General features: G+C 32.5%; 1 protein-coding gene across 3 annotated transcripts in view; it reads right to left on the reverse strand.

Annotated features, from left to right (window-relative positions):
* Positions 1 to 18,993, reverse strand: part of LOC134258392 (helicase-like transcription factor) — a 38,285-nt gene extending 19,292 nt beyond the window's left edge. The window contains exons 1-21 of one of the 3 annotated variants that reach the window (XM_062740924.1): positions 18,867 to 18,993; positions 16,414 to 16,570; positions 16,099 to 16,253; positions 13,818 to 14,052; positions 13,387 to 13,461; positions 12,972 to 13,137; positions 12,345 to 12,490; positions 12,102 to 12,147; positions 11,950 to 11,994; positions 11,803 to 11,847; positions 11,581 to 11,661; positions 11,377 to 11,483; positions 11,100 to 11,243; positions 10,846 to 10,978; positions 10,506 to 10,641; positions 7,694 to 7,873; positions 6,380 to 6,489; positions 5,466 to 5,617; positions 5,204 to 5,332; positions 4,899 to 5,011; positions 4,605 to 4,785 (exon numbers count right to left, since the gene is read on the reverse strand). In XM_062740924.1, the coding sequence (XP_062596908.1) occupies positions 4,605 to 4,785; positions 4,899 to 5,011; positions 5,204 to 5,332; positions 5,466 to 5,617; positions 6,380 to 6,489; positions 7,694 to 7,873; positions 10,506 to 10,641; positions 10,846 to 10,978; positions 11,100 to 11,243; positions 11,377 to 11,483; positions 11,581 to 11,661; positions 11,803 to 11,847; positions 11,950 to 11,994; positions 12,102 to 12,147; positions 12,345 to 12,490; positions 12,972 to 13,137; positions 13,387 to 13,461; positions 13,818 to 14,052; positions 16,099 to 16,253; positions 16,414 to 16,570; positions 18,867 to 18,970 (2,640 nt within the window). In that variant the 5' untranslated portion in view covers positions 18,971 to 18,993. Of the gene's footprint in view, positions 1 to 4,604; positions 4,786 to 4,898; positions 5,012 to 5,203; positions 5,333 to 5,465; positions 5,657 to 6,379; positions 6,490 to 7,693; positions 7,874 to 10,505; positions 10,642 to 10,845; positions 10,979 to 11,099; positions 11,244 to 11,376; positions 11,484 to 11,580; positions 11,662 to 11,802; positions 11,848 to 11,949; positions 11,995 to 12,101; positions 12,148 to 12,344; positions 12,491 to 12,971; positions 13,138 to 13,386; positions 13,462 to 13,817; positions 14,053 to 16,098; positions 16,254 to 16,413; positions 16,571 to 18,866 lie in introns of all 3 variants that reach the window. The other 2 variants (XM_062740923.1, XM_062740925.1) reach the window with 2 other exon arrangements.
* Positions 18,994 to 19,925: the final 932 nt, after the last annotated feature.

Raw genomic sequence — 19,925 nt, forward strand, 5'->3', positions numbered from 1 at the left:
GACTTCTACAAGAAGATATGGTAACCATGCACAGGCATATACGTGCATGTACGTGCGCTGCAATCTGATTGGCTGAAACTTTGAACAGCTATAACTCCCTTGGTTTTCAACCAAACGGGGTGGGAATTAGAACATAGATAGATGTAACGGACTTCTACAAGAAAGTATGGTCGACATGCTCATGTGAGCACGTGCGTGTACGTGAAATGAGTAAAATAAAAAATACACTTGAAGTAGCGTATTTTTAATACTTTTGGATTAAATACTTCAATATTTAGTATATTAAAATCTATAAATTGTGAAGACAAGATTATATGGTCATTACGCACGTGCATTCACATGCGCACGCGTGCAATGCTAAAATTTGAATGAAATTGGTACACTTCTGGGTAAACGTTGTTAAAGTCTCAAATGCATAGAGTTTGTCTTATTTAATGAAGCTTATAGGGAATATGGCACCAAAAGGGAGTAGGGGAGCGTTTGGGGAACATCTGTAACGGTCCCCGTTACAATTAGCACTAGTTATGCTGTGTAATTTGAATTCGCACCGTTTTAAATTTGCCCAATCAGGAAGAGTGCGAAAGGGGCGAAAATAAAACGGGGGCTAAAATTTCCCTGTATACAGTATATAAAAAGAATAAAAAATATTTAAATAAAAAATCGGAGCATTCATTAACTTTTAAGTTTACATTTGAAAGAGATTTTGCATGTTTGAATGTACAACACTGAAACAATAACTAGTGAAAGTCACTAAGACTAGTAAATTTACTGTCCACACAATCACTACCTCAAAAGTAGTTTCAGTAGGTATTGAGTAAATTTAACATTAGTAAAGCTACAATTTAAAAGTAACTTTCACTAGCTTAATGGGTATCTATACGACCCCTGCTCCACGTGACACCTACTACTCACTATCTTAGCTAGAAAACAGAGTTATTACTAATCCCGCCGAAGACTTTACTGAGCACACTAGTTAAAAATAAACTAGGTATTTATTTTAGTGAATTAAAGAATAAAAAAGATGTATTTCATATGTAGGCAGTGTTAAAGAAAGGACAACCTCTGTTACATGTATGTGTAAATAATTATTAAGGATAGTTAGTGACAATATAAAATTGTAAAACAACTAATTACGTTGATATTTTACAACAATAAAGTGTTTTCAGAAATTATTCTCGAATTGAAGAAGGTAGGTCCGTACTTTTGGAGTATAGGTATGGTTGCATTGACTTTTGCATGAGAGCACTGACTCTTACTACATGTAGACGTCTCTGTATCAGTGAGACTTCTCGACTGAGAAATAAAACAACATTTATCCAATCAATCTGACCCTTACCGACTTTTGTATACACACACATATACAAATGAAATTGGGGACCAAAATTTTCAAAATAAGGCCTAATTTTCAACCCCTCACTTATCTTTTTGCATAATTCGAATAAGTGTGTGGATTATCATTCTATATTTAGACGAAAACAAACGTTAAATGGGGAAACTGGCTCATATAGAACACTGTCTTAAATGAAATGATTATATGAACTGTATATTTGTAATTCTTTTTTAAAGCAAACAAAAAAAAATTAAAATGTCAAGTCAAATATAACAAAAACAAGACATGGTGTCATAAAACCCCAAAGTTGTTATTGCTGCCGCTGTAATTAAAAACAATTTCATTTCATTGCTTCTTTTCAATTTTCCGGTCACTCATTTTGCATGAATTAAGGGGCACTCAAAGGGTATTATTATGGATTTGCTAGCATCATGTTGCTTAACAGCGATATTAATGATAAATCATGACTCTCTTAAAAGTACTTGCTAGATTTTTACACATTTCCAAAATACCACGGTATATATATATATAAATATATATATATATATATATATATATATATATATATATATATATATATATATATATATATATAGGAAACACTATCATTATAAATATAAATAGCGATTCCTGCCTTACTTTCGAATCATACATTTTTTCTCTCTGACAAAAGTTGCTTTCAGAGATCAAATAGAATTCTCAATTCATTTATGTTTATTTTCCTGGAATTTTTCCTGAAACTAAACGCACAGTCTGCTAACTTCCTTTTTTGTTCTTGAAGAGCCATAATTCTTTCCTCTATCGAATCTTTGACCACATACTGCAAAAATAAACAGCATATGTAAAGAATTATTTTAAAGATATTTCATATCTGTCTTCTCGTACAACACTGCCAGTAACAGTACAGATATAATATACAAAATAATCTAGCATAAGAATACCACTTACTTTAGTAACTAAGACGTCTTTGGTCTGTCCAAATCTATGACATCTATCAAAACACTCTCTTCTGTGGCAGGATTCCAGTGCTGATAATAAAACAATATCCTTTATGTACGGCGGGTGTGACCGGTAGCAGGGGATGTTCACTCCTACATGGCACCTGATCCCATCTCTTATGTTTTAGAGGTCCGTGTTTGCCCTGCTCCTATTTAGTATTGTTTTATGGAATGATCTTGAATACTGTTCGTTATCTTCGTATGTTACACTTATTGTATGATTTAAACATTCATTTCTGAGGAAGGGTGAACTCATTTTTAATGCTAAATAAATATTGTATAATTTTGGCAAATTTGTGTTTGTACTGCTGTATTACTAAATACATGTTTTACTTTAATATACTGATAGTTTTCATATTTTTTGTTTGACCATCTAAGAATTACGCTGTTGAAAAATCACATTGTTGCTAACAAAAGCAGTCTCATGTTGATATAAAAGAATTGGCGTTCTCAATTGACTTTATGAAGTATTACGAGACCAGGTAATCAAGAAATCTGCTGAGACACTAATTTTGCTCTTTTATTAACAAATATATTACATATTCTTCTGAAGCGAAATTTATTCGAAAACTTCTACATGAAAAGAAATCCCTTGCTGTGGCTTTCACTTTAACATTTCGAAAATCGACAATATATTTTATCACTATATAAATATAACTATTTTCTTTTGTATGTCAAATCAGTATATAATTAAGTGGACTCAAAATAAAAGACCGTGGAGTTTTTTTCGAATCTGTTTTATATTAAAAATTGTTTTACCGAGTGCAGAAGTTACTGATCTGGTTACAATTAAAATATGAAATGTGGAGATAACGATCTTTTATCAAGCTCAAAAAGTCTCTTGAAACAATACAGATCGAGAGCAGAGTAATTTTGGAATTCTAAGATCATCAGATTTTGGGATTTGGGGCCCTGGAGCAGTAAGCATCCCCCGTCGACCGGTCATGTCCGTGGTGTTTTCTATCCATAATTGGGTAAAATGGAAAATCCGTAGACAATGTAGCAGTGTGTAAGAAATGGGGCATCGATTGGTACGAGCATTTGACTAAGTGGTACATGTAGACTTATCATATCGAATATAGAATTTACAAAGTGTTGACCTTTAAATGAGACTGATGATTTCCATGTTAAAGCAATTTGTTTGTCATTAGTTTGCCTTTTTAAAAAATTTGTTTTTTCGAACAAATTATCCGTATTCTTTTCATATGCCACAAAATTTAACATAATGTTGCGTTGTGATCAAGGCGTAATGTCGTCATTCAAAACACAAATTTCATATTCAATTGACATGGCTGTATTATTTTCATACGAATTAAGTCACGATTTTAACATAATGTTGCGTTGTTATTTTATCATTAACACGGTTTCTATTTAAATATCCATAATGAAATATATATACGATCAAATTTTGCCTTGTATTCGGGAGGCCTTTAAAACAAACTCTTGATTTCTTTTTATTTCCAGTTACTTGGAATTGGACCCTGAACGGTCTGCGAAGAAACAAATGATGGTAAAAAAAAATTGTCAAGTAGTTAGTTACGTCATTTTTCATGAAACCTTTGTATTTTATTTTTGCTATATTTATAATTTTATTGTATTACCAATATTTCTTCATGTAACATGTTTCTAAAAATACACAAAGTGACAAAATAAATGTTTTTCATGAAAATGTTCTTGAATTTTGTAAGAATTATATGAGGTTTCTGTTGACGTATATGGAGACTATTTGATTTCTTTTTATTTTTAGTTACATATCGGAAAGACATGAAACCTTTGAGATAACTATAATTTTATAGTATTCAATATTAATATCATGTTTCTAAAAAAAAAAGTCCATCAAACAATACAAAATAGGAGCAGAGCAAACACAGAATATATGAAATTAGTCACAGTTCGCTATCTTCGTCTTTTCAACATAAGAACATACACAGAAGTGGGTCCATAAAACAATACAAAATAGGAGCAGAGGTGCCATGGACGTCGTGGATTCAGTAAATGATTAAAGTAATAACAGTATGAAAAACGTCAGCCAGCATTTGACTCAATATGATCTGGTCATTTTATCGACAATAGAACTTACGAAATGATGACTTTAAACGAGACTGTTGATATTCTTGTTTCATCAACTTGCTTGTCAATAATTTACCTCGTTTTAGATATTGTTCATACGTAATGCATGCTCTTGTGCATCGAATTAACTGAGGTATATACACTCCGTATGCAGATGACATAAAAGACACTATTTAATAATGATAATAAATGTATCGGTTTGTTACTGGTGTAAGAAGAAAGATTCGTGCTGCAGCTACAAGACTGATGCCCTCTCCGCCGGCTCTCAAAGACAGCAACATCACAGTTGGTGAGTTTTCCTCTCGGCTTGAAAATTCATTGATAACTTTTGTTCTCGCCCTCTGTGTCATTGTTCCATCAAAACGAACAAAGTTGAAATTCAAATTTCTACAGCAGAGATAATATTTACTTGTCATATAATCAAGTTAATAGCTTTGAAATACTTACAATGTATTTATTTGAAAATACTAGGTATACTTCACATACACACATCCACATACCTCAAAGGCGGTTCCAGAAGATCCAGGAGTTTTGTATACTCTGACACAACCAAGGCCTTTTCTTTAGGATCATTCTCCCGCAGCCTAATCAGATCGTATAGCAATGCCATGGTCTAGAACGACAGGAAATTGCTTAATCTAAACGGGCACCTGCCAGAGTAACAGTCTACATCGCCATTTTTTAATATATATGGCAAATGCAATATCATAGAGTGGCCAATCAACCAAGTCTTATCTTAATAAAATAACAATTTTTTTAACCATACAGTATAACAATGAAGTTGTGTATTGTATAATTTCTATACCTTTGCACTTGCAACCCATGTGTCTAGTTCGGGTTTTGTCAGCCGCAGGTTAATTTCGTCGGGTGGTATTTCATAGAATGACTTTCTATGTATCGGTTTCCTACAGTTTGGGCATAATGATGGTCCACTCTTTTTACAAAAAATATCACTTAAGATAATTACCATGCAATTCATAACTATTCTAAGTCATGGAATCAACATAAAACATCGATTGAACATTAGTATTATGAGTAAAGACAAGACAAAAGAATATTAAACGTACCTGAGACATATGTTGTAAAATGCAAACTTTACAAAACACATGTTTGCAATTAGTTATTATCGGAGAGTCGGGAGTTTGGAGACAAATACTGCATTCATTTAAAGGAAACCGAAGAAATGACATAAGACGCTTTGTGTTTTGATGTTCATCCACTACAATATTGTCAGCTGTAATACCATTTTCACTGAAATCTGAATGGGAAAGATGTAATGAAGTGTTGGAAAATTCATAAAGGGGATGTTTGAACAAATTTGACTCCATGACTACCTAAGAATGCATTCCATTTAAAAAGATCAATCATAGCTTTGCAGCTCTAGAGAACAATTTCATTTGTTTCAATTGATTTTGTACTTTTAATACTGTTTGCTATATACATGTTATATATTTGAACACATAATTAAATTGAAGATGCTTAAATATAAGTTTAACTGGTTAAGGAAATTGAGAATTTAAAATTTGCCACTTAATTTTCACTTTTTTCTACATTATCTAAAAATATATATGCATTCTTCTTTAAGAAATATTTTAAATCCTTGTCTTAAAAAAGAAATATTTTTATATTATCCCCTTCAATAAAAACGCTTTAAGCGTAAATGAATTACATGTATTTTCAAATAATTAATCGTCTACTTAGCCATCTCAAGTGGAGAATGAAAAATAAAAACTTTGAATTTTAAATACTTGTCACAAAAGATATTTTTTCTCTAACTCTTTACCTTTTATGTTATCAACAAAATTGTATTTTCACTGAGGATGTTTTCAAATAAATATACATCGTGTCTTTCTGGTTTTGTAATTTTTTTTCTACACGTGAATTTCATTTTTTTTTTTGCAAACCGGGAACATGTGAATTAAAATATTTGCTACATTTTCAAATTAAATGCACATTTCAGAATAGTTTATTAATAATTTACCTTCAAAATGATAGTTAAAGAGAGACGGATGGCAACAAAGCTGGCGAAGTCGAAGAAGAGCACAACACACTTTACGGTACTCCTCTGGTGCTTTTCTTCTCTCTATAAACCTAACGAGAGGTTAAGAACGTCAGATAATATAAATAAACTACCGAATAACTACTCAACTACTCCAATCAATATTGACTTTAAATATTACAACTCCGCGTTTTTTTAAGCTTACGTATTTTTTCGCACAAATTATAAAGTCACATTGTTACAATGCCAATTTGTGTAACAAGGCATCAAAATATAAATGTATTTACAAAAAACTAACTTTTAATTTTATTTTATTTCACTTGCCAAATTGTTTAGATTTTGAAGTGTTGTTAGCTGATATATTGTGATAGTTCTCAAATGGTTTTTCTGGACACAGCTACAGAGCAGCTCATGTAACTTCTGTATTTTCTATACATACATAAACATGACTCTATATAGCGCAGTATGATAAGAGTAGTTCTAATTAATCTGTTCGACTGCTTTCCATGTTAAAAAGCTAGCATTTTTAGGAGTTACTTTCTGAAATGTAGCATGTTTCTTAAAATGCCACACTATTGAATTTAAATTTCAAACCGTTAGTGTAAAATTATTAATTTTCAATCCAATAGTTATAATTTACTATTTTCGGGGATAACAAAACTTTATCATTCAATCTGTTGGCATAATGTCTTTAGGCAGCATTGTCATTTTTCGGCGCCTAATTTCGACAAATTCAAGAGGATAGCTCATCTATAAGAAATCAATTGAAAATTTCAGCTAAATAGTATCAAAGAAAGGGCAATCAAATTAATTTCTGAATGTGTATGATAGAATAGATGTAACATAATAAGATTTATCAATTAATATCGATGATGTCAAAAATTGAATAAAAGTATTTCAAGATTTTTACCTACTAATATATTGCGATTAAATTGATATTTTTCTTGCTATATTAAAAAATACTTTGAAATATATTTTAAATATATCACTGTATATAACATCATTTACAAAACAGATCTTCATCAGTAATTAAACATACACTATAATTACTTTGAAAACGGAAAACTTGAGATTCTGAGTTTTAAAAATATGTAACTTTGCCATGAGGTATTTAATGCATATTAGGGTAATGTCTCGCACTCAAGTTTCGATAATGTTAAGTTTTCTTGCAAGAAGAATGTAACCTAACTTTGTGCAAAAAAAAAACATTAGCTTAAAAAGTGCGCAGGCAGAGCTGTAATTATCAAATTCGGCCAAAGGAATTGAATAGTAAACTGTTGTCTTTTGTGAACTCACCTATAAATACATTCTCTATAATACTGATACTTCCTATCGTAAATGTCCTTTTCCCATTTGGAGAACTCAATATATTTAATTTGCACGGTTTTCTCTGGTAAGTCTACAAGTCTTTTTCCATCTATTTTTGTTCCTTTAGTTCTTCTGAGAGCAATAGAACTCATCAGCTTGTATAATCGTCTGGGAATAGAAATCTCAACATCAAAACACATCATAATAATACAAAAATAAAGTTACCAAACATTTTACAAATGTTAAGAACTTTATGACAGTATTGCAAGTACTCGAAACTCAGTGATTAAAAGTTCAATTGTTTTGATGAAATATATGGAGATACCGAACAGCATCCTTGCTCAAAAACCCAAAAAACAATACCAAATAGGAGCAAAGCAAACAAGGACCTCCAAAACATCACAGGTAAGATCAGGTGCCATGGAGGAGTAAGCATAAGTCCTACACTAACTGGTCATTAAATGAAGAACTGAGCCAGAAATATACCCCCTTGATATAAGAGTATTGTACCTATATTAATCATATATAAAAACTATAGGTACTGTGAGGAATGAGCTCACTAAATGATACCTCTGCTTTTATCATCTAATAATTTAATTTTACTTGTAACGCGTCATTTCCAAGGCCGTAACTAGGCTCAAATTTTTAGTGAGGCAAGGGTGCTGGGCATTCCTAGTCTCAGACGGGGCAAGGATAGTACCTCATGACGAGTGATTGAGGTTTCCAAGGGGAGGGAGGTCCTGAAACCTGGGTATTAGAAAATGAAATATTTAATCTTAAAAAGTTTTTACGTTTTGAATTGTCGCCCGCATGGCGCAGTGGTTAGAGCGTATGCTCTAAAGTCGCAGACTACATCACGGGTTCAAATCCCGCTGCGGGATGTAGAGACAGGTTCCTCGGATGAGACCGTAAAAACCGAGATCCTATGTCACAGTAAGCATGGTAAGTGATGGCACAAAAAAGACCTCTCACTGTTCAATCATCTTCGGTGATCCTGAAAGCCCAGTACAGATTTAAAACGTGCAGCCCTCCATCGGTAAGTGTTTCAATAAAAATGAGAAATTTTCTTAGAAGGGGTGTTAAATAATTGAACAATTTACAAAATAAACATTTTGAATTAAATTTTACATGCGCTCTAAATGAAAATGAGGCACCTGGTGAGATGAACGATTTACAGAAATGGAAATAAAAGTTGAAAATATTAATTTTGCACGAAGACACACATAAGTACAATGTAAAGCTTTTTCACTTTTCAAAAAACTCTAAATATTTAGTGAGGCATTTGCCTCACTTGCCTCAATGGTAGTTACGGCCTTGATTTCATTGGATAAAACATTTTATCCATTTTGTATAACATAACTTGCCTACGTCACAATGAGTTACGTCAAAAAACGTATTACTCCGCTTGACGTTACTTTCAAAATTTAATCACTGTGAAGCCTTATTCGAGGGAAAAATGTCTCATTGTCTGCACTGAAATTAAATCATAAGGAATGAAGCATATTTCAACTTATATTATACGATATAACAAAACTTGGGGCAGTTTACGCTTTATAAACCGCGAAGCTGAAATAAGCTTCATTCCTGAAACAATTTTTAAAACCATACGTCAGAATATGATAATGTAGAGGTGTACGTCACCGTTAAAGGTAAAATTAAAACAACCTGGATCGGCAGAGGACCAAAGCTGGAGGAAATATTATGGTCAAGCGTATAGGTCAACGTTACTACCTATGCCAATATTTGAAAAACCTTATTTTCACATATATATATATATATATATATATATATAGAAAGCACAGAGAAATTCACTTTGACAAGGAAAATCACTTCCGCCCCAGCCCAGATTGAACTCTCGACCTAAATACTTAGCAGTGCAGAACAGCGCGTTAGACCGCTAGCTATCTAGGCAAGTTTAAAATTTGCTTTCGATGCCGATGGAATTCCCACAACGCTGCCCTATACTACACGGTCATTGAGAATGGAAGTGAGATACAGTTATTTGGACATTAGTTTTTAGAGGATTGTTACCAATACATGTTGTGATGAAATTAATTTTATTTGTCAAAGTGAATTTCTCTGTGCTTTCTATATTAATATTTCTTCACTTAGGGCAGTTAAAGTTTAAGAGTTGTTGTAATTTGTGCTTTATATATATATATATATATATATATAGGTTTTCAATATATATATATATATATATATATATATATATAATTGATTGTATTTTGTTTCATGTCCTTCTCGAGACTTTTTCACTCTTACCACTTGCCGGTAGAGAGCTAAAACTTTTGTCCTATGCTCGGAGGTTAGGGCCTTTGTGCAGTGATGGATCTTTTTCGTGCCAGCACCTACTGCAACAAGGGGCCTCTGCTTATAATGTCTCATCCGAAAGACCGGTCTCCACGTCCAGTAGCATTCGAACCTGCGACGTAAAGATTGACTCCTTGCTTCGCGACTCTAGAGCAGATGCTCTGACCACTGCGCTACGCGGGCGACTCTATGTACATTTATAAAGGTAATTGTACTATGATCCCATTGGGTAATTTCTTTTTCTGATTTTAAGTTCTAGATCATGCAGCAGCAACTTTGAAAGCAAGGCTTAGAAAATATCACACTGATTAAAATAAGATGACCATAAACATGCCAAAGGATACTCATCAGAATACTTCATCCATACCAGGGATCAAATTCTATTAAGTACTACCGATGCCAAACTTATGAAGAAACAAGATTATACATTGAAAATTAAAATCACATATGACAACAGAGAACCACAAATCCTTAAGTAACGTTTTACCTTTTCGCGCTAACATCACCAGACTTCAGTGGTGTTTCTATAATTCGTGACCAATTCTCGTAGTCGTTAAATGTGTCGATATTCAGGAAAGTAATCATAGAAAACAAATCATCAATCTTGTTTTGGATGGGAGTCCCTGGAAATTTAATGATGAAAAAGGTAAAGCAAACGAACACTGATAGATCTCTAAAATCTAATAGACCCCCGGAAATTCCAGAGCTTGGATCAGGTGCCAAGGAAGAGTAACCATCCCCTGTTGGTCGGTCATACCCAAAGGTCAAATTTTACCATTTTAATTGTCAGTGAATAAAATGCATCACAAATATCAATATCAGTGTACCTGAAATGATCCATTTTCTTTCGGACCGAAGATTACAGATGGCCTGACTGCACCCAGCATTAGGATTTTTTATTTTGTGGCCTTCATCCAGTACTATTCTAAACCAGTTAACTCCTTGCAATGCTTGTACGCCCTCAAATTAAATGTTAACATAAGTAAATAGCTTGCAAATTGATGAAACACTTAATTAATAATTATAAGTGCTCAGACATGACAATACAGTTTTAATTAAATAAATGTATATACCCACGTACATTAAAGTCACTTAGCGTAGTACCGTATGTTGTTAATACGATGTCTTGTTCACTCAGAGCGCTGTTATAACGATTTCCGTTATCATGGTGAAATAAAAATATCTTTGGATGATATTGGTTATGTACATGTTCTCGTAGTTGAGCCTGTTCAAAGATTCAAATCCTATACTTCCTTAACTATAACATGTATCTAGTAGAATGAAATACCAGCTGCACATTTGCGAGGAAACCTAGCTTCTTCCTTCACGAACAAAAACCAACTGCAAATATATCATACCTGCCACACACTTAAGATGGACAGTGGTGCGATAATTAAGGTTGGATAGTGACGTGTATCATGTCCAGTATAATCTTCATTCTCTGGATCATCTGTCTGATGAAAATCTGTTACACAAGGGTATACAAATGTAGATCACAAGACATTTTAAAGTTTTCACTTATTTAATGACTTTTATTCCTGGTATTTATGATGTTTGCTTACAGTTTTGATCATCTACTTCTATTATCTCATCATCGACGTCTTTCTCTGATCCGTCGTCTTCGTCAGAGTCTAAAATAATCACTAAAAACAAGAAGTGAAAATTAAAAAAGTATTTTTTTCTTCAATTTTTTGTCTTGCCTTAATATAAACAAATCAGTGGAACTTCTAGGCACTGAAAATCTTAAAATGGCGGAATAGCACGCAGGTCTGTTTAATACTTACCCTCTGTAGAGTCATCGTCAGAATCATCAAAATCTATCAAGATCACTAGAAACGTACAAAATGATATGAAAAATATTTCTTGTCAATCTCTACAAAAATGCACATGTAATAAAAATTATATTCAGTATATGACTGTGTAATACTCACTCTCTGAAAGTTCATCGTCTGATTCATCCGAATCTATGAGAATCACTGCAAATACATTCACATATATATACTGTAAAAATGTTTTCAAAATTATCAAACTTTAAATAAACCGTACAAAAATATATATTTTTTAAAATAATGGTTTAATTTACCAGGCGGATGGCTTCCTTCCTCAATCAAAATGACATCTGAATCTTCCTACAAATTACAAAGATTTTTATAAACATTTTCCACAAAAAACTGATGCTGAAAAGTGTTTTTGTTTCTATATATTTATATATGTATCATAATTTTATCTCCTTTTCCAAAATGCCAATAAAGCAACTGTTTACTTTCTATATTTCTTGTTTTGGCAGAAATTAATGTTAATGTTAACTGGTTAAGTCGTTAATAACCTGGCTATTGTTGCTGGATTCTCCGTCTTCCGTATCCATCTTTTCTTCATCATTCCCCACTTCCTCTTGGCTTTCTTCTCTGTCCGCCATAATAAGAGCAATCATCGTCAGAGTTTTCCCCAAACCCATGTCATCAGCCAAAATCCCTGTAGAGATCGAAGAGGAGGGATATAAACAGTCGTCATCATATCAGATTTTACCTTATTTTACCTCCATTCACATGTAAAATGTATATAATTCGCCCATTATTTGTGAATCAAATAATGGCTATCAATGACTTGGAGAAAATTGATATCAACATGCATGATGGATCGAAAGAGATTAATGTCCTGCATTAATCCTTATGGTTTAGCAAAACTGGTAATAAGAGGAAGATTAGCAGTATGTTAGAGCCTATATAGAGCTAATGGCATACTAGTACATGTATATGGAGAAAACGAATAGTATTCAAGCTCAAAAGTCCATTAAACAAAACAAAATTGGAGCAAAGCAAACACGAACCTCCAATATTTCTTTTATATCTGATTTATAATTTAATACTAGTATAGAAAAAAAAATATTTTATAGATAATGCTTTTGTTTAGTTCCAGTCTGAATTTTTTTTATTTTGTGTAAACTGTAATTTACCGCCCCGAACACTCGGTGGTCTGGAGACTTCTTGGCGTAACGTCACGTGATTGAAGTAAGCGCCATCTCTGTATTCCCAAAATGGCGGCAGCAGCTCCCCACTTTCTCTTTCCTTCATCCAAAAAAGAGCTTGTTTCTGATGTATATGGAGGGGTGTTGATATTGTCTATTCATATAAAGAAAATGTATTTACAATTTCAACATAATTATCATAGATCTAGCAAGTTTTTTAAAAACCAAAAATTCATGGTGTCCTTTCTGACGATACTAATATCTGACGATATATAAGGGGTCAAAGCAGCAAAAATTTACATAAAGAAAAAATAATTTAGAAATGAACATAAACGAAAAGCATTCATGTTAACGTAATGTAGTTCAGAATAAAAAATGTTAAATTGAAAAAAAAAATTCGAACCTTTGGGGGCTCTGCAATGCCCTCTTTATTCCCTTCTATTAAATCTTCAAATAATCTGTCTAATTCTAACCCCTCCTACAATATTTTTTTTAAAAGAGAAGAGTCCCATCTTAGAAAATATATTTGGTACTGAAATCAAAGAATAAAAATTAGAGTCCCGTCATATGATCAACTAAATTCCTCATTAAAAAATGGAATTGCCAGAAAACTGCCATAAAAAAGAGTTCTGGGGAAAAAATATAATCCTACCCCTTTGTACATTTTTTAAAGCTGGAAACCCTTTTTAACTCAAAATATTGTGTTCTATAATAATAATAATCTATAATTTATATAAGTCGAATGCTGACTGGCGTTTTACAACTCTACTTAGTAAAAGCATAAGGAATAAAGAAAATACTTCTCAGAGAACAAGAAATTGTGATAACAAATACCTCTTTCAGATTTTCGAATCGGTTTCCGTTGAAAGTGATGTACCGTTGATCTGACTTGTATGAAATATATTTTTTTATATCCTCTTCTGATTCTGTTGGATTAACATTTATATTCAACGGCGTTTTCAATCCAGACAGTTCTAATAAAGTTTGATTTTTTTCATTCTGCACTCCCCAAATGGTAACATCAATGGCCAGATATCTAGAAGATCCGTCACTTGCAAATGGTGTAACGCTATGTTAAATTCAAAAATATTAAACTAAATGTGTTGACAATTCCTGATGTCACTATTTGTAATCATAAAATTGGAACTTTCAATTTCTGCAACGATTACTATAGATGAAAATACTTTTGTGTTTTACGAGGTAACAGTACCAAGCATATATGTCTTCTTCTTTAGAATATAATCTAAATATTCAACTTACTTATAAATAACTGGTGTAGTTAGATGCAATAGGTGAAAGGGTTATTGACTGAATGATAGTATGTTGTTTTACATCCGGTTTGAGAATATCATTAACAGCTACTTTTTCAATAAAAATGGAACTCGTAGATTTACTTACCTTGTCATTGGTCATTTGCAGAATTATTTTGATTGTTAAAAAAACATTCTAATTGTACACATAAGAACTCTGAAGTCGACATCAAAAAGATGCTTGAGTTTCTGATTAACAATTTCTATGTGGTGTTTGGACACCAAATCTTCCAACAAAATCTATTGGATTTCCCATGGGTACTAATTGCGCCCCATTATTAGAAGACCATTATGTATTCATTTGAAGCAGAACTTGTCCAAAATCTTAAATGTGAAAAGAAGACAACACTTGATGTGGCCTTCAACTCGACATTTAGATATATCGACGACGTATTATCAATTAACAATGGCTATTTCCATTCTTATCTGGATAAAATATATATCAATGAGCTTGAGATAAAAGATACCACAGAGTCTGACACTTCTGTTTTATATTTGGATATTTTACTTGAATAAATAAGACGTTAATAGTAAACATACAACCAAGCTTATTGATAAACGTGACGTTAATTTTTCAATCGTCAACTTCTCATACTTATGCAGCAATATACCTTCATTACCTACATAGGGGTGGGGGTTGGATTATATTTCTCAATTGATTCGATACATATGAGCATGCTCTATGTGCAGTTTCTAAAACAAGGAAAATTATTGACAAACAAATCAATGAAACAGGAACATTAGCAGTCTCGTTTAAAGTAATCATCTTGTAAGTTCATTGGTCGATGCAATGATTTTGTCAGCACATACAATTTATCATTGTGCCAAAAGACGTTTTTCATACTAAAATTATTTATGACAAACAAATTTTTCTGTTATTTGATCATGACAAAGAGCAACATTGGCAGGGGAGCGATGTTTTGGAGTCTGTCTTGTATTGTTTTAAAAAGTTTAAAAGTTTAAAAGTAATCATCTTGTAAGTTCAGAGAGGCGTGGCAGTCGAGTCGCGCAATGACGCCTTCTGTATAATAAATTGTCAAAGAAAGCACTTGTGTCATGGTCATTTGCAATTTATCATTGTGTTAAATGAGTGTGCAAATGTATTTGATGGATTAACTTAAGCAGTTTGAATATTTCAAAAAACCACTGGAACGTTTTTCATACTAATTGTTAGTTCATTATTTATACACTGAATTGACGACAGATTTTTCTGTTATTTCCCGATCATGACAAAGAGCACACTGCGGGTGTGACCAGTTGGCAGGGGATACTTTTAAAAAAATAATCAAACCGCGTGTTTTGAATATTGTCAGATTTAAATTATCTCATGTACATTAAGATAAATTATGTTAACTAAGACCGATGATTTGGAGGTCCGGTTTGCTCTGTCCTTGTATTGTTTTAAAAAGTTAAAAAGTTAAATAATAAAAATTTTTACTATTAAACTTTCAGAAATAAAAGTGCTGAAAATCTTAAATGATTTTTTTGTGTTTGTTGTTTAACGCCTTGTGAATTTTTCAAATGGAGATTTTCCACTTACTGATGAAGTGCTGCAAATTTTTACCCATGCATGACACTCGGTGACACTGAGCAGTGGGTTTTTTCGTGACAGAACCTACTGTCACACGGGACTTCGGTTTGTACAGTTCCTCAGAAAGACTGGTCTCCATGTCAGGCGTTGGGATTCGAACCCGCGACATAGTGATCATTACCTTACTTCGCACCTTAAATTGATGGTCGAAACATTGCGCAAAGCAGGCGTATCTAAAAAAAAATGTAAATGCATCTTTAGTCAATATACACACCCCTTAAATTGAATTATCCGTCGGTCCATTCGTCTAGTTAAAATGTCTTCCAACTCGGATTGAAGATACCCAACTTCTTGGCCATAACGATTGACGATCAGCAAAGAGTTTATTCTTTGACCTCTCTTGAAATTCACTGCCTCATTCGCCTCAACCTAAAAACAAGAGGCCCTTGAGCCATAACGCTAACCTGTATGTCACACTAGCTATTTTCAAATTATATCTGCAAAATGCAATCTTCATAACTGCAATTGAAAAGAGAACTTTAAAAAAAAATATGATAGAACGTTAAACTTATGCAGTAAGGAAGAGTACCTTTCCAGGGAAGGTATGAGTAGATTCAATCAGTCCTCTTATTGTACCATACAGGACGGAGTCCGGGATTTCCTCCTGATTTAAGCTCTCCTCTGTATTCCATAAATTGTTAAAGGATGGGGAGAATGTGTTAATTGCTTCCATTGTCTTTTCTTTTCTGCTAGTTATTGTAGGAAAAAAAGTTATACATTACTACTGTAGTATCGAGATTATTGTTTAAAGAGGCCAAATACCCATCAGTTATAACTTCATCTTTTAGATATGATATCTTAATTTGTCAACCATCGTTTGGTAAAGAAAAATTTCATACATTTTAGTTTTAAAATTTGATCATCTTTGTACATGTCTTTATATGACGCTCTTCTTCTAAAGGAGATCAATATAGTCTAAAAATGGCCACAACCACCCAGCCCTCTTAAGTGTTGGCATAGTACATGTATACTTTTATCAACAATAAAACTTGTGCAGCCATCCTTGCCTTATAGAGTGGAACATTCTAATAACTTTATAGTCACCAACGGTCTGTGTAAGTAAATTTGCATACAAGTAAATTGGATGCGTTAAAGTGTTTATTCATGTATGTTTTCATGAACCATTGCTCTGATAAGAAAACTTTTACATTTAATTCAAATGAATGCTAAAATATTGAAATTAAATTTTCAAGATCATTTCTTTTCTTAAAAGACGTCATATTAATCTGTGGCTTAAAAAAACAAAATATAGAAAAACTAGAATAATGTGGCCTTCGATTTGACATTATCAATGTAGTTAGTTTCATTCATGTGACAAATCTATATAACCCAGTGAAGCCGTGGAAAAAAGTCACTGGTAGAGTGTCTACCATATCTGTGTCATATTTGAATGATTTACTGGCTATAGACGAAAAGGATCAGTGTAAAACCTTCCATCGTAAAACTTTCCTTATTTATGCAATTACATGTATACTGTAATTGACAGTAATAGACAGCTTTCACTTGCATGGGGTTATGTTTAATAACTAATTCAAAACTTCAGAGCATGTTCCGAGTAGGATCATTTTTAAGCTGGGATTTGCTACTCACATATAAGTTGATGTTACAGGGATTTCAACAACCAACTTGCTTTAAGTCAGCATTTCGGAAATCCTATGGTCGTTAGCAAATATATTTTCCTGTGCAAATGATGATGATACTGATTATAACGAGCACTAGTTTTGACTAAATTTTATTTCTTTTCTTTCCAGAAACAGCATATCAGAGTATAATTGTGCAACTAGGGCCACCTTGTTCTCACTATCGCATCATCGCAACACCAGAGTTTTAGGTCGATAATGCTATGAAGCAATGTGCGATGATGATGGTACGATAAAACAACGCAGTGGTTCGACAGCGATGACACAATGATGCGATGAGGTTGAATCAATGTCCAGTTTTGCTCCATCATGTAATCACACCAATTTTTATTGCACAATTGCGTCATCTCTTGGTGCGATAGTTACTATACAGCTTTAGTACATAATAACTGTAACTTAATCTTTCATTCATTTAGGGGTATGAGTTGTTAATGACGAAAATAAAAGGGAATAAGTTAATAATCGAACTTCACTACATGTTCCTACGTACCTTTATGATTGTGAAAATTCGTCCAAATCAAATCGAAATCGTTAAAAATTAGTTGAGTATTCGGGTATGCCTATACAAGTTTACAAAGATCATGTTGTGTGACAGCTGGCCTTGATAACTTTAGTTTCGTTTTAGCTTCCAAGAAGTTTGGCCTTTTATTTTTCCCCTATTTTTTTCTAAAAAAATTAAAAAACACAGAAAGAAAAAGCTGTCCTAAATTTTTAACTAAAGTAAATTAAGTTTAAACTAGAATTTTCCGAAATGTTTACTGGCTATTGTGACCGAGTGATACATAGAATGCGTAGGTGGTGGTTTCTATATTTATTCACATAAATATATTTAGGTGATTCTACAAAAAATATAAGTACATGTAAGTATATACAATTTATACATAGTAATGCATAAGCCATTACATGACATCTAAATATACCAAATTTTATTACTATAAAAAAAAATGAATCTTAGTCGTTCATTTACTAAGAAAAAATTTATATACCAAAGTTATTTAAAACATATAATAAGATATATACTTTTTGTAATAATATCGATTAATAATATGATTACATGTACTTGTTTGCTATTATCCTTCTGATCATTTCAGTATAAAGTAGCTTAGTTTTTTTTTTCTTTGCCCTTATATTGTATTATTATTACATTATATGTGGTGCTTATATTTCATTGTGAAATCTGAGAACTTTTACACAAGTGAGGATCAAGTCAATTTTGCACCTGATGCAACCATTACCTGTTACACATCATAATTATATTGTTTGTTTTTAATTGTATATGCCCCCTGAGGGCCCTTGATTGGTGAATAAATAAAAAATAAAATACATATATATAATAAAATACCTTGTGTGAGGTGGTAGTCTACAGTCAGAAATCGCCGGGTTTGCATGCAGTAATTTGAATTCAGATTTGTTTCGCTTAAGAAACGATCTGATTTGATAGTTCATTTTATTAATAGCCAATGAAATTTCTTATCCATTAGTAAATCAAAGAGTTCACCAACTCAGTCCACCTGCGCACCCAAACTAGCTTAACTTTTATTCTTAATGACATCGTTAAATTGTTTAGAAACATGTACAAATGTAGTTAAAATGCAATATTTTAATATATTTAATATATACAAATCCGCCCACACTATGCATAACTATCTACCATCTCTTTAAAAGAAAATTTTAAGAAATTTTAAAAGATTTTTTTTTTCAATAAACCAACATTTAGCAACAATATCCGTGTACTAAGAATACAAAATTTTACTTGTTTTCGACAACATTTAAATACGTTGTTCAGCATACTAGTATCTTATACTGACTAAAGAAAATACAAACACAGATTTTAAATATAGATTTTTTTTGGTCTTTTCAAATAAGGAAGGAACACACAATATATACCCTACACTTAATTAAATGCGAGACTATCAGTATTTTGCGTGCAAATTATTTTTAATATACCTAACTCATTCATGGTTCGTATCAATTATAACAAATGGTAAAAAAAGTTGTAATCTTAAGCCAGGAGTAAAAACACAATGCGTCATTAAAGAAAATTATTCAACGTACGTACGTACATATATGAACATCCAACAGAGGATAGCTGACTTACAGGACTACTCAAAGAATCATTCCTAAATTCCAAAGACTAATAGTTTTCTTTCAAGTTCCAATCATGTGTTCCGATAAAGGCACTTTAACAGTTGAAAATAATAAATATGCGTAACATAGAAGCATTCTGGTACGCCAGCTCGGCATTATCAACGTTTCTTATCGTTTTATATCATTTCCCCCTTTAACACTGCACTTGCAATTTTATCTTCAAATACGACTATATAGAAGGAAATACAATGGTCTCCAAGTTCCTTTTTTTAACAAAAGTTTCCCGTTTTCCCGTTGTTGAACAATTGGTCTC

This window comes from Saccostrea cucullata, unplaced genomic scaffold (assembly GCF_032062105.1).
Source record: "Saccostrea cucullata isolate Sc308-1 unplaced genomic scaffold, CSIRO_AGI_Scuc_v1 ctg4, whole genome shotgun sequence".
In the NCBI taxonomy this organism is placed as follows: domain Eukaryota; kingdom Metazoa; phylum Mollusca; class Bivalvia; order Ostreida; family Ostreidae; genus Saccostrea; species Saccostrea cuccullata.